Below are 15,663 nucleotides of genomic sequence, written 5' to 3'. Positions count from 1 at the left end.
GCTGTGATGTGGGGTCTGAGTGGGGTACGGTCACATGGGGGGTGCCCCAGAAATCAGTGTTGGGGCCACTCCTGTTCCTTATTTATATAAATGATATGTCCTTTAGTATTACGGGTAACACTAAAATATTTCTGTTTACTGATGACACTAGTTTGTTTAGTAACGGATGTTGTGTGCAACATTGGTTAGGTTTCAAATAGTGCAGTTCATGATCTAAGTTCATGGCTTGTAGAAAATACACTAATGCTAAATCACCGTAAGACTCAGTTTTTACAGTTTCTAACACATAATTCAACAAAACCCAACATTTTGATTTCACAGAGTGCACATATAATTAGTGAAACTGAATAGTTCAAATTTCTATGTGTTCAGATAGACAGTAAACTGTCACAGAAAGCCCACATTCAGGATCTTGTTCAAAGACTCAATGCTGCCATTTTTACTATTCGAATGGTATCTAAAGTAAGTGATTGTTTGGCACAAAAATTAGCCTACTTTGCTTATTTTCATTCACTTGTGTTGTATGGTATTATATTTTGGGGTAACTCTTCTGATTCAAAAAGGATATTTTTGGCTCAGAAATGGGAGGTATAGGCAATAAGTGAGGTAAGTTTGCGAACCTCTTGTCGGCCACTAGTCTGGGTATTTTGACATTGGCCTCTCAATATATATATTCATTATTGTTGTTTCTTGTTAACAATATCAGCTTATTCCCAAGAATAAGCAGCTTTCGCTCAGTTAGTACTTGGGATCTGACTTCCTTAAGTCTTGTGCAGAAAGGTGTGCAGTATACTACTGCATCCATTTTCAATAAGCTGCCACAAGAACTCAAAAATCTTAGCAGTAATTCACATGCTTGGAAATCGAAACTGAAGAGTTTCCTCATAGGTCACTCATTCTATTCTGTTGAGGAGTTCCTTGAAAAATTAAGCTGATTCTTATGTTACACTGTTGACTGTGTGTAATTAAACTTATGGCCTGACTTTTTTCTGTGTTCATGAACATTTTATTTTTATCTGTTATTACTTTTATGTTGTAATTTCATGTACTGACATGTTCCATGACCTTAGAGATTTGCTCCTCAATTTGGTCCGAGTGCAGCTATCCAAAAATTAAACCCTGCACTCTGGTCCTCAAAACTGAGTTTAAAGTTTAGAATTCATTCATAAAAATCCAACATGGAATCAACAACAACCTACAGGAGTGATTACTGGGAATTACAGAAAGGAATTAAAAAAGACTTAAAGCTTTAGAAATGGACCACTTGAGAAGAGTCTTTGGAATTTCCTGTCTTGACCACATAAGAAATGGAAATAAATTCATTATAGTATTATGGATAAAACAGAAAAAAGACAGCTAGGATGGTTTGGGCATATCAGCAGAAGAGCCGAAGACAGATGGCCTGGAAGGAGAGGAGAAAGACAATGGAAAGGTGACTAAGGAACGAAGAGAGAAGAGGAATGGAGGAGCACGAGGAAGAATGGCGGGACAGGCATTTGGCAACAGGGATGTATCATGCGGCAACAGCTGTAGGACCCCCACAACAAGGACAGATATTAAATGAGCATTGTAATTAACTGAAAGTATTTTAGTGGTACATAATATAATCTATGCTACATGATCTTGCAATATATTTACAAAATCGAGAGACTGGTCAAGAAAACGGATTTTATACAACATTGGTGTACTAAAGAAATTTAAACCTTCAGGAGAATATGCCAACTTTGCAGATTAGGTAGATTGATAACCACCAGGTTCCAAATTAATTGCTTCATTGCTTCATATTTAGTTGTCCATGGAGCAATTTCTTCCTGTCCAACTATTCCACTGTCTATAATTTACATCTGTCTTGCTGTACTATCTTGCAGAATGAAAGTAATGGGGAAGGCATGTTATTCATGCATAAAGAATATCCACTTTTCAATAACAATTATGAACTTTGAGTTAAACAACTGCGCCTTTGTATATTTTGTTTATGGTATTTTCTACCTTTCTTTCACTATTATGAAAAATGGTTGGGTTTCATACATCCTTTATAGGGAGGGTTAGATAATCTGACATGTCAATTATGCACTGTCAGCAAGGAAGTACAGAAATACAGGTGACAAAGATCTAATACTTTAAAGCACCAAGTATATACAGATAGTTCACACAGACAATTTTTTTATGACACATAGTAAACAAGGAAATCATTTATATTATGGTGAAATATGAATGTTAGTGACATCAATTGCATGGGGGTAAAGGGTGCTAACATTAGCCTTAAAATAGAAGGTTGTGTACTAACAAACACGTGAAAATGAAATAGCACAGAACACTAACTGCTTTGCCGAGGTCATGATAAATGGTATTCACATTATGTAGGATAGGAGAGACCCAACGACTTGTTAACTTTAATGATCTCTCATTATAATCTACTAGTGGTATGAAGGGATGTGTGACTATAATAAAAACACAAATAATTATGAATATGTCTTTCAATGTAAAACGGAAAACTGAAGAGCTATGAAGTAATGGTTTCATATATATTGTAATAATAAAGAAAAGATAAAACAGAGATTAACAGCAAATGTAAAAGTATTCTCAGCAGAAAGTGAGAAGCTACTGTATTACAAATATATGGGGTTTCAATGTAAAAGAGCATGAAAATGACTAAGTTCCACTCTTTCTTGTAGCTAGCATTTGCTCACCTAGGCTCCATCAAAGTATAACATGACCGCTTCAATGATCCAAAAATATAAATATAATACTCTAGTAACAATAAATAAACCAGTGGTGAATAGCCTTTGATAACGAGGAAGAGAATGTTATGAAGGAGTCGGGAAATGTCCATTTGAAATAGCCTGGTAAAGTCACTGGAATACGGAGAAACTTTGTCATTGAAAATGATAGAAATGAGGTTCATAAAATGTGCATACAGTGTCAAATTTTTAATATAGGGTGGACTCAATGTTATGTAGGTATGACAGAGCAAAATGATAATTGAAGCCAGAGAAGGTATGTGTAGTCTTTCGTTTGTTGAATCCACAGAAGGAACAACCAGTAAAATATTAGCAACATACTGGAGAGTAAAGGGTACGCAGACCTGAAAGAGGAACGGTCTATGTGCAGGGCATGTGACTCCATAGAAGGAATGACCTGTACTGTTTCTTTTATGTACAGGGGTAAAAAAATGGACATTTGCATCACAAAGACAATAATATATGTACACATAATCTGCCCGTAGGATAAGGTGTGGGTGCGGTTCTTACAAAGGTAGGAACCTAGGAGCAGTCAAAAGCAAATGGACTTACCTAAGCAACGAAAATTTCTTTAAATTTTCTCTTGCTTACATGACTTACAGTAAATCCAAGATACCACATCATGGAAAGTAGTGTAGATGAAGTACCAGCATGTAACTCTGTGTGGTAAATAAAGACTTAAACACTGTCTATCTCAATAAATTTGAAAACCTGGTCTTGTTATTTACAATGATTTGAGAACAGCATGCAGTTGATTATCTTTGTGCAAGAGTAATTAAATAAATGCTGAGCCAGGCCAAATAGAACGAATCTTTTATGGATCTTCTTCATTTACGAAAATCTAACAATGTAATTACAAAGTAGTTGGATGGCTCTGGTAGTTTATGAAAATGAGACAGGATAGAGAAACGAACTTAGTAAAAACTCTATCCTTTAACTGAAGAAACATAAGTGCTAAAGACATAATTAGAAGGTAAATGGGACTGTTGTTAAACCTAGTAATCACAAACTTAAAATGATTGACTTTAGATGTAAGATCATAATATACTCTGCTGTGTGTAGAAATAACACTGAATTCAGTCTTACGAGACACTAATTTTAGTAACAAAAATAATTTATCAAAAGATGGAGATTATAAAAAAGTTTGTAATTATTTAAGTAAGTTATTTTACATGACATCATTCATCTTAGTGCAAGGATCTGTGGTGTAACAAGTTGTTCCATCTCTTATTCGCAATCAGATGAACGATGTTTCTGTAAAATTTTGGTTTTTGCAGAGATGATGGGGAAAAGCATGAGCAATGAACATCAGCAAGACACAATGCTATTTTTAAGGGTGTCCACCTGCTATGAGGTGGCATTTACACTTTAGTGTGACAGTTTAGCCATGTGTTAAAAGGCACAGAGCAGGCACCTTTTCCTACAATGACAACACCCACACACAGTTAAAAGAAGTTGATAAGAAATCTCATTCTCTTTGGTTCAGTTCCGAGGTTCACCTCAGATGATGTTCTGAGTAAGAAGAGATTTGTCACCTATTGCTGTAAATGTTGATTACAAGAATGGCCAAGTACAGCGGAGTTGTCTAAAAAGGCAGTGACAGCATTTTGTAGCGAGTTGGCTTAGCTGTGAGCTCTCTTACACCCCTCAACCTTCTACAGATGGTGGAGAAGTGCCACAGCACAAGTAGCAGCACTGCATAGCAGGTCCACTGCACTAGGAAACCACAAGAAGGTGACCATAACTATTTAATAAGGTGAAAGTGCTCACGAACAACATCAAAGCAACAGATCTTTAGTGAAGTTATTGGTTCAGTCACAAAACATTTTCAGAGCCCAAAAACACACACACACACACACACACACACACACACACACACACACACACACACTCACACACACACACACACACACACACACACACACACATTTTTTAATGAGTATGAAGAGCTGCTGACCAAAAACTATCTCCCCCCCTCCCCCCCTCTCGCACACCATTTCATGTGGGAAGACTGTTACTTACAATCACTTACACTTTTCTACACCCTGTTCACTTTATAAGTACACTAGAAATTACCTCATTACAGTTTTCAAGTAAAAAATTAGATAGCTGATATTACAAACCTTCTGACTGGTTATTAGCATCAGGAATATGAAGAAAGCCATTTGATAAGAAGGGTTTGCAATGCCTACACCCTTCACGACTCCAGGAACCATCATTTCGCCAACGAAGTCCTTCCTGTCGACAATAGCTTGGAAGCCATGGAGCACATAACTGTCTTCTTACCTCCTCAGCTACCTGCTGTTCCAAGAGTTCTGCACCACCTACTAACACAGAATATTTGTTACAAAAATATATTAACACTTTATGTTAGAAATTATCATAAAGTCACTTACTAAACCAGTCTTCAGACTGACAACTTCAAGAACAACAAGAAACTAGTCAAAAACGGATAGCAAAAATGCTTACCTACTGTCATGAAGTGCAAAGGTACCACTGTTTCAAAATTATACAAAAGAAAATTTTACTACACCCTCATGAGAAATGTTACTTCTGAGGAAATTTCTTTACTGACTAAAAATGTTAAAATTCCAAAAGTTTAATCATGTCTTCAAGAGATCACTATTACACTCAATACACTTGTAGCTTTGTCAGAATAGTGTGTTTAACCTCCAAGACTGCTACACATTTAAAATTAAGCAAAGCAAAGGATATGGTACTGATGTGAACAAGCAGTATTTTATTTGCTCTTCAGACTTACATTTTTATGAGATTTATCTTATGAATTTTAGCATAGAAAAACTCTGTGTTTTACAAAAAAATTATCATAAATACATTTTTATTATTTGGCTAGTGTGTTACCACATCTAAATAATTTTGTGCAGGCTTTGCCAATAATCAATTTCATGTAATGCTAATTATAACAATAATGTATGCATCATTTACTGTCGTAAATCTACATAAGATCCAGTGTTAGGACAAAGCAATTAGTCACTAACTAGTTATAAGTTGGCTGCAGTTGAAGTGCACTTCGTTGATGTTAAAATTATACCCAGTTGTGGTGGTGGTGGTTGTTGGGATGTTTAAGGGGGACTAAACAGCGAAGGTCATCAGTCCCCCATTCCAAAAACAGGCGAGCCTAAAATCGGCGGAGCAGGTAAAAACCAAAGGGGGGAGGGACTCCCCCCCAGGCACTAAAAGAACACAAATGCAGCAACAAACACTAAAGACAAGAAGAGTACAGATAAACACCAGACAGAAAGAAACAGAAGAAAAGAAGATGGCCGAAGACTGGTTGACTGACCATGAGAACAAAAAAAAGGGAAAGAGTCAACCATCCGACGACACACCAAAAAAGCAACAAATATTGAGAGACGCGAGGACACGAGACACAGAAAGGGAAATGTGCAGGACCTCACTAAATACAACTATAAAAAGGACTGCCATGGATAAAATGTAAAACGTTGTCAGCCATGGAGGCATCGTCACATAAAACCAAAGACAAAGTGCCCAGGAGATTAAAAGACTGCCGGAGGGTGCGCAGTCGGGGACACTCCAGCAAAATGTGGGCGACCGTCAGCCGGAACCCACACCGACACAGGGGGGGATCCTCCTGACGCAAAAGATAACCGTGCGTCACATAGGTATGGCCTATGCGCAGCCGACACAGCATGACAGAGCCCCTGCGAGAAGCCCGCAGGGAGGAGCGCCACACATCGGTCGTCTCCTTGACAGCCCGCAGTTTATTCGGGGATGTCATGCCACGCCACTCAGCAGTCCACATCCCAAGCACCTTACGGCGCAACACCAGCTGCTGATCGCGAGCCGTGAGGCCGATTTCCAAAACTGGGGCGTCGATCGCCCCTTTGGCCAGCCTGTCGACACGTTCGTTCCCCGGGATGCCAACGTGACCTGGCGTCCAAATAAAGACTACCGAACGACCAGAGCGGGTAAAGGCGGAAACAGACTCCCGAATAGAGGAGAAGAGGTATAGCAGCGGTCGATGGCCTGGAGGCTGCTCAGGGAGTCACTGCAGATGACGATGGACATACCTGAGCAGGAATGCATATGCTCAAGAGCGCGCAATATGGCCACCAGCTCTGCAGTAAAAATACTGCAGCCAGCCGGCAAGGAGCGCTGTTCAACATGGGCAGCGTGAGCAAAAGCGTAGGCAGTGCGACCCAACCAGGGAACCATCAGCGTAGGCAGTCTCACAGCCCGAAAAGGAGGCGAGGAGCGCAAGAAAACGGCGACGGAGAGCCACAGGCAGAACCGAGTCCTTGGGTCACTGTGCCAAGTCCAGACGGACGGACGGTCGGGGCAAATACCAGGGAGGCGTAGGTGCACGGACCCGGAAGGGAGGCAGAAGAGGGAATGACCCCAGTTCCGACAGCAGGCACTGGACGCGGACAGCTGTGGAAAGCCCAGACCTAGGTCGCCGTTCGGGCAGATGGAGGACCATGACAGGGAAAAGCAGACGGCGATTGGGATGTCCCAGCGAGCAATGCACGTGGACAGCACAGTCGGCGAGCAGTCGATGGCGGCGAATCCGCAGCGGGGGAACCCCGGCCTCCATCAGGAGACTATCCACGGGGCTCGTACAAAAAGTGCCAGTTGCAAGCCGAACCCCACAGTGGTGTATGGGGTCTAACAACTTCAACACTGAGGGTGATGCAGACCCATAGGCCAGGCTCCCATAATCAAGCCTGGACTGCACAAGGGCTCTGTATAATCGCAACAGCGTGCAGCGATCCGCACCCCAAGATGTGTGGCTCAGGCAGCGGACGGCGTTGAGGTGCCGCCAGCACTTTTGCTTCAGCTGAGTAATATAAGGAACCCATGTGAGCCGGGCATCAAAGACGACTCCTAAGAAGCGGCAAGTGTCCACCACGTCAAGCAGGTGGCCGTCGAGGTAAAGTTCAGGATGAGGGTGGACCGTCTGACGCCTGCAGAAGTGCATAACTCGAGTCTTGGCTGCAGAGAACTGAAAACCACGAGTCAGAGCCCATGATGGTGCCTTGCGAACAGCTACTTGCAGCCTGCGTTCGGCAACTCCCGTAGTCGTGGAGCTAAATGACATGCAGAAGTCGTCGGCATACAAAGAAGGAGACACCGACGACCCCACGGCTGCAGCCAGACCATTAATGGCCACTAGAAAAAGGGAGACGCTCAACACCGAGCCCTGCGGGACCCCATTTTCCTGTATATAAGATGAACTAGAGGCGGCACCCACTTGCACCCGGAAAGAGCGGCGCAATAAAAAGGTTTGAAGAAAAGCCGAGAGCTGACCACGAAGACCCCACTCATGCAACGTAGCAAGGATGTGATGCCTCCATGTGGCGTCATACGCCTTCCGCAGATCAAAAAAGACAGCAACGAGATGCTGACGTCGGGCAAAGGCCGTACGGATAGCAGATTCCAGCCGCACCAAATTGTCCACTGCAGACTGCCTCCGACGGAAGCCACCCTGGGATGGAGCGAGGAGACCGCGCGACTCAAGGACCCAACACAAACGCCGTCCCACCATACGTTCGAGCAATTTGCACAGAACGTTGGTGAGGGTAATGGGACAATAGCTGTCCACCGCCAGCGGATCCGCACCGGGCTTCAAGATGGGGACAATAAGACCCTCTCGCCATTGCAACGGGAACACGCCCTCGCTCCAAATGCGGTTAAAGATTGTGAGGATGTGTGTCTGGCAGTCCCTGGAGAGATGCTTCAGCATCTGTGCGTGGATGCAGTCTGGTCCTGGTGCCGAATCAGGGCAGTCGGCGAGGGCAGCAAGGAATTCCCTCTCGCTGAAAGGAGCGTTGCATTTTTCAGAACGACGCGTGTGGAATGATAACGGCGTCTGCTCGGCTCGCTCCTTTAGAGAGCGAAAGGCGGGGGGATAAGGTGCAGTCGCAGAGCTCTGAGCAAAGTGCGCAGCAAGGTGTTCAGCAATGGCGGCAGCGTCCGTACAGACAGCACCGTCCAAGGAGATCCCAGGGACACCCATAGGGGTCTGGTATCCATAAATCTGCTGGATCCGGGACCACACGAGCGAGGGGGAGACACGGGAGCCCAAGGATGAGACATACCTCTCCCAGCACTCCTGCTTACGCCGTGCGATAAGGCGATGGGCCAAGGCACGGAGCCTCTTAAAGGCGATGAGGGTCTCCAGAGACGGGTGCCGCCTATGACGCTGGAGAGCCCGCCTACGGTCGCGAATAGCCTCAGCAATCTCCAGCGACCACCAGGGGACAGCCTTCCTCCGAGGGAGTCCAGAAGAGTGGGGGATGGCAGCCTCGGCCACCGAAATGATTGACGTGGTTAAGACACGGACCACCTCGTCAATGTCACTCTGTGGGGGAGACTCAATGGTTGCAGCAGAAGTAAAAGCCGGCCAGTCAGCCCTGTGGAGAGCCCAACGGGGCAGGCGACCAGAAGAATGACACTGGGGAAGTGACAAATAGATGGGAAAATGGTCACTACCACACAGGTCAGGATGCACTCTCCAGTGGAGGCTGCAAAGAGAGAGATCGATGGCCGAGAATGAGCCGTGGGCCACACTGAAATGCGTGGGAGCACCGGTGTTCAAGAGGCTAAGGTCGAGCTGAGCCAACAAATGCTCCACGGTATGACCGCGGTCATCAGAGACAGTCCCACCCCATAGAGGGTTGTGGGCATTGAAATCGCCCAGCAACAAGAAAGGTGGCGGCAATTGGGTTATCACTGCAGTCAGGACAGGCAGCGCGACATCACCATCCGGTGGAAGGTAAAGACTGCAGACGGTAATAGCCCGCGGCGTCCACACCCTAACAGCGACAGCCTCTAAAGCTGTTTGTAGAGGGACAGACTCGCTGTGAAGAGAGTTAAGAACATAGAGGCAGACGCCACCAGACACCCTTTCATAAGCTGCTCGGTTCCTATAATAACCCCGATAGCCACGGAGGGCGGGGGTTCGCATTGCTGGAAACCAAGTTTCCTGCAGAGCAATGCAAAGGAAAGGATGAAGGCTGATAAGTTGGCGGAGCTCAGCTAGATGGTGGAAGAAACCGCTGCAGTTCCACTGGAGGATGGTATTGGCCATGGATGGGAAAGGCGTGAAGGGACTGGGGAAGCAGATTACGCCACTGGGGCCCCTGCTGCTACTGAGTCACCACCTGTACAACAGCCATCCATTGCGTCCCGAGGGACTGGCGAGATCCAGGTCCTCTGCGGACGCCAGAATCTCCACCTCATCTTCGGACGCAGAGTGAGAAGGTTGCGGTAGGACAGGTGCCACCGCAATGTCAGTATGCTTGGGAGCCTTTTTCTTGGTCTGCTTTGCGCGCTGTGCCTTAGGTGGTTCTGGCTGGGAGGGCAGCACCGGGTCAGTCTCAGGGACTGAAGACGACCGTGACCCCCTACGACCAGCAACTGGTGGTTGTTTCAGATACTTGCGGGTGTCGGCTGTGCCGCTGGTCGGAACTTGTGAATGGAGGTCCCCAAGGGACCCCTTCCATGCGAGAGTAGCCGAAGATGTCTTACGCTTCTCCGGCTGGGAAGGGGGAACTGATGTCCCCGATGGTTGGGGGGGTGTTGCTCCTGAAGTAGATGGAGCAGGAGCAACAGTGAGTTTAGTGCCCCCCACCATCAAGGGGGCAGGTGTGGGACTTCGACTCTGAGAGCTGACTGGAGCGGATGGAACAGTAGCAGGAGTGACAGTTGCGACATAAGAAGCCGTCATGCGCACTGAATGAAGCCGATCATATTTCCGCTTCGCCTCAGTGTACGTCAGGCGGTTGAAAGTCTTGATTTCCATGATCTTCAGCTCCTTCTGCAGAATCGGCCAGTCTGGCGAGCAAGGCGGATGGTGCGCACCACAGTTCACACAGATTGGAGATGGGGCACAGGGATGATCAGGATGGGTTGGTCGACTGCAATCGCGACAGACGAGGTCGGAAGCACAGCGTGAAGACATATGGCCGAACTTCCAACACTTTAAGTACCGCATCGGGGGAGGGATATATGGCTTGACATCACAACGGTACACCATCACCTTGACCTTCTCAGGTAACGTGTCACCCTCAAAGGCCAAGATGAAGGCACCGGTGGCAACTTGACGATCCCTCGGACCCCGGTGGACGCGCCGGACGAAATGGACACCTCGGCAATTCAAGTTGGCGCGCAGCTCGTCATCGGACTGTAAAAGGAGATCCCTGTGGAAGATAATGCCCTGGACCATACTCAGACTTTTATTGGGCGTGATAGTGACGGAGACATCCCCCAGCTTAGTACAAGCGAGCAAGACCCGCAACTGGGCGGAGGATGTCGTTTTTATCAACACCGATCCGGACCGCATCTTGGACAAGCCCTCCACCTCCCCAAACCTGTCCTCTAAATGCTCTACAAAGAACTGAGGCTTCACGGATATAAAAGATTCCCCATCAGCTCTGGTACAGACAAGATATCTGGGCGAATACGTCTCACTTTCATTCAATGCCTTTCGTTCCTCCCATGGTGTGGCGAGGGAGGGGAACGATTTGGGGTCATAAACGTTACCTTTAAAATGGGCCCTCGAACACTTAGAGACTGCTGGTGGCTGGCCACCAGCAAGAGAAGATGTGCCACGCTTCATTGCGTGTCATCCACCCTGATGCCACCTACTCCGACCAAGGGCCCTCCCCACGGGCACCACCCAGCCGCAGCAATAGCCACCTGGCAGGACGGACATTGCTTGGAGTCCCGATGCCCCAGGGAGATGGGCATCTACTCCTTGGCATACGTGGGGAGTTAACGGCGCAGGCATCAGTAGAACGATCCCTGTGTTGTCAGGGGGCTACAACCAAGAGGGTACATGGCGGCCCCACCACAACGGACTGGCTACCGTGCTGGATCTTAGGTGCAAAAATGTCCAAGGTCGTCGTCGCAGTTAAAAGCAACACTGCAGAGTGTAGCGTGGTAATCGCACCCAGGGACATATCCTCGCCCAAGAGATGGAAAACGAGCGGGACACCATTGCAACGACGAAAAACCCGGCTAAAGGTCTCAATGCACGACGGATACAGTGCACCATGTAAGGCGCCCTTCACCAATTGGCTCGCTCTTCAGAATAATGTAGAAAGATGGAGGTCAAACCCGAGAGGGGACCATCATATAAGGCCGAAACATTTGAGACTCCTTTTAGTCGCCTCTTACGACAGGCAGGAATACCGCGGGCCTATCCTAACCCCCGAACCCGCAGGGGGGGCCCAGCTGTGAAACAATGATTTATAAACAAATGAAGAATACAATGCTACTATAAATGACTCAACTGTTTTCAAAGTTCTGTATTTTCCAAAGTGTTATATGTACAAATATGACATGCATGAACTGAACTGTAAACTCATCTAGTTTGCATTGTGCCCACCAGCTGGTATTATGAGTGCAGTGCCTTGACAAAATGGTGACTAAGCAGGAAAAGAGGTTTTGTGTGTTGGAACATCTGAGATAGTTATCTGTTACAATAATGCAGTGTGCTTTCAGGAGGAATTATGAAAAAGAACCACCACGTAAACAGTATACTGATGTCAATATTTTGGGACACTGGTTATCTCCAAACAGAAAAAAACTAGACAACCAAGTTGTGACCTGATAGTCAAGGGAAGGCAGTATTCAGTTACAATCATGGATGGGGCCGTAATCAGTTACTATTGGCTGCCTTTTACAGGTACACACATTTATTTTTAAAACAGTAAATAAAAAATACCACACATTATTAATGAAGGAATAAAAAAAATGTGTAAATAATAGGGTTTTCAGTGCGTTACAATTTAGCAAATCACCATAAAATACAGATAATGTTTTTTTTATTAAAACAAAAAGAAAAGAAAAAAAGAAGAAGAAGAAGAAGACAAGCCACTGTAATCAGACTGAATGCCTTACATGCCTGGAACGGCAATTATATAAAAAATTTAGAAACCTGCTTTAAAACAGCAAATACAAGCAAAGGTTAATTAAAAGAAACAAGCAACTGCCCACCAAATGGGTGAAATAAGATGATGGTAACCTTGGAAAACAGCCCTTACACTGCTAGATTTATTCCAGAAGGCGACTGGAACTATTAACTAGACATACATAACCTTTAATGTAGGTGTTACAAGGTAAGGTAATAAATAATACAATAATAAAACAAGGACCAGTTACAGGTGGTGCTCCAGGAATCGACCTCTGAGAAGGTCTGGCAACAAACACTTTCACGAGCGATGAGATAGGCAGCCAAGAGTTGCATTCACTTCACAAGGTGGTAACTCAGACTAGTGGAAGTCTAAAGAATGACAAATGATAATCTTGCTGAAGCTACCAGATGTACAATAAACCAAATACAAGAATGGAACAACTTGCCAAAGCCAGAACCGGCAGACTGCACTACACCCCCAGAATACTGTGCTTAGAGTGCCTGGAACAAGAAAGGAATCAGTATCACCACAGTAGAAGAATCACAAATGGCCTACAATCAAGAACGCTGTCAAAACTACAGGCCTTACCGGACAGCAGTGGCAAGGCGAGGAAACGTACACTGCCATTACACACACTAACCCCCAGGGCAGGTAACTGGGGAATCAGCAGCCACCAGGCAGGAAAAATACCGCTGGTTGAATTTAACAAAGTGTAACAAGCTGAACGCAGTAAACAGTAATAAAAAGTCGAGGAAAGCTAATCAGATCTGCTTTCCCCCAGCACTCCACTCACTGCTCTTCGGCTCGGCGACACTACGAGCAGCAACACGAACATGAGTCACTGGAGAATCGCGGGATATCACAATGGTGGAGGTTTCTCTACTTGAATTGAAATGCACTCATCTTAAAGCCTGCAGGATCTGGTTTACGAGCAGTCGATGGCGGCGAATCCGCAGCGGGGGAACCCCGGCCTCCACCAGGAGACCATCCACGGGGCTCGTACAAAAAGTGCCAGTTGCAAGCCGAACCCCACAGTGGTGTATGGGGTCTAACAACTTCAACACTGAGGGTGATGCAGACCCATAGGCCAGGCTCCCATAATCAAGCCTGGACTGCACAAGGGCTCTGTATAATCGCAACAGCGTGCAGCGATCCGCACCCCAAGATGCGTGGCTCAGGCAGCGGACGGCGTTGAGGTGCCGCCAGCACTTTTGCTTCAGCTGAGTAATATAAGGAACCCATGTGAGCCGGGCATCAAAGACGAGTCCTAAGAAGCGGCAAGTGTCCACTACGTCAAGCAGGTGGCCGTCGAGGTAAAGTTCAGGATGAGGGTGGACCGTCTGACGCCTGCAGAAGTGCATAACTCGAGTCTTGGCTGCAGAGAACTGAAAACCACGAGTCAGAGCCCATGATGGTGCCTTGCGAACAGCTACTTGCAGCCTACGTTCGGCAACTCCCGTAGTCGTGGAGCTAAATGAGATGCAGAAGTCGTCGGCATACAAAGAAGGAGACACCGACGACCCCACGGCTGCAGCCAGACCATTAATGGCCACTAGAAAAAGGGAGACGCTCAACACCGAGCCCTGCGGGACCCCATTTTCCTGTATATAAGATGAACTAGAGGCGGCACCCACTTGCACCCGGAAAGAGCGGCGCAATAAAAAGGTTTGAAGAAAAGCCGAGAGCTGACCACGAAGACCCCACTCATGCAACGTAGCAAGGATGTGATGCCTCCATGTGGCGTCATACGCCTTCCGCAGATCAAAAAAGACAGCAACGAGATGCTGACGTCGGGCAAAGGCCGTACGGATAGCAGATTCCAGCCGCACCAAATTGTCCACTGCAGACTGCCTCCGACGGAAGCCACCCTGGGATGGAGCGAGGAGACCGCGCGACTCAAGGACCCAACACAAACGCCGCTCCACCATACGTTTGAGCAATTTGCACAGAACGTTGGTGAGGGTAATGGGACAATAGCTGTCCACCGCCAGCGAATCCGCACCGGGCTTCAAGATGGGGACAATAAGACCCTCTCGCAATTGCAACGGGAACACGCCCTCACTCCAAATGCGGTTAAAGATGGTGAGGATGTGTCTCTGGCAGTCCCTGGAGAGATGCTTCAGCATCTGTGCATGGATGCAGTCTGGTCCTGGTGCCGAATCAGGGCAGTCGGCGAGGGCAGCGAGGAATTCCCTCTCGCTGAAAGGAGCATTGTATTTTTCAGAACGACGCGTGTGGAATGATAACGGCGTCTGCTCGGCTCGCTCCTTTAGACAGCGAAAGGCGGGAGGATAAGGTGCAGTCGCAGAGCTCTGAGCAAAGTGCGCAGCAAGGTGTTCAGCAATGGCGGCAGCGTCCGTGCAGACAGCACCGTCCAAGGAGATCCCAGGGACACCCATAGGGGTCTGGTATCCATAAATCCGCCGGATCCGGGACCACACGAGCGAGGGGGAGACACGGGAGCCCAAGGATGAGACATACCTCTCCCAGACTCCTGCTTACGCCGTGCAATAAGGCGACGGGCCAAGGCACGGAGCCTCTTAAAGGCGATGAGGGTCTCCAGAGACGGGTGCCGCCTATGACGCTGGAGAGCCCGCCTACAATCGCGAATAGCTTCAGCAATCTCCAGCGACCACCAGGGGACAGCCTTCCTCCGAGGGAGTCCAGAAGAGCGGTGGATGGCAGCCTCGGCCACCGAAATGATTGACGTGGTTAAGACACGGACCACCTCGTCAATGTCACTCTGTGGGGGAGACTCAATGGTTGCAGCAGAAGTAAAAGCCGGCCAGTCAGCCCTGTGGAGAGCCCAGCGGGGCAGGCGCCCAGAAGAATGACACTGGGGAAGTGACAAATAGATGGGAAAATGGTCACTACCACACAGGTCAGGATGCACTCTCCAGTGGAGGCATGGGACAAATCCGGGGCTGCAAAGAGAGAGATCGATGGCCGAGAATGAGCCGTGGGCCACACTGAAATGCGTGGGAGCACCGGTGTTCAAGAGGCTAAGGTCGAGCTGAGCC

At 47.0% G+C, this 15,663-nt stretch overlaps 1 protein-coding gene across 3 annotated transcripts in view; it reads right to left on the bottom strand.

Annotated features, from left to right (window-relative positions):
* The window catches only part of LOC124605344 (coiled-coil domain-containing protein 22 homolog), a 231,796-nt gene that overhangs the window by 90,636 nt on the left and 125,497 nt on the right, over positions 1–15,663 (bottom strand). For 2 of the 3 annotated variants that reach the window (XM_047136955.1, XM_047136956.1), the window contains exon 4: positions 4,865–5,068. In XM_047136955.1, the coding sequence (XP_046992911.1) occupies positions 4,865–5,068 (204 nt within the window). The remainder of the gene's footprint in view (positions 1–4,864; positions 5,069–15,663) is intronic. The other variant, XM_047136957.1, reaches the window with a different exon arrangement.

Source organism: Schistocerca americana, chromosome 3 (genome assembly GCF_021461395.2).
Source record: "Schistocerca americana isolate TAMUIC-IGC-003095 chromosome 3, iqSchAmer2.1, whole genome shotgun sequence".
Taxonomy (NCBI): Eukaryota; Metazoa; Arthropoda; class Insecta; order Orthoptera; family Acrididae; genus Schistocerca; species Schistocerca americana.
This window is presented reverse-complemented; position numbering and strand designations above follow the sequence as displayed.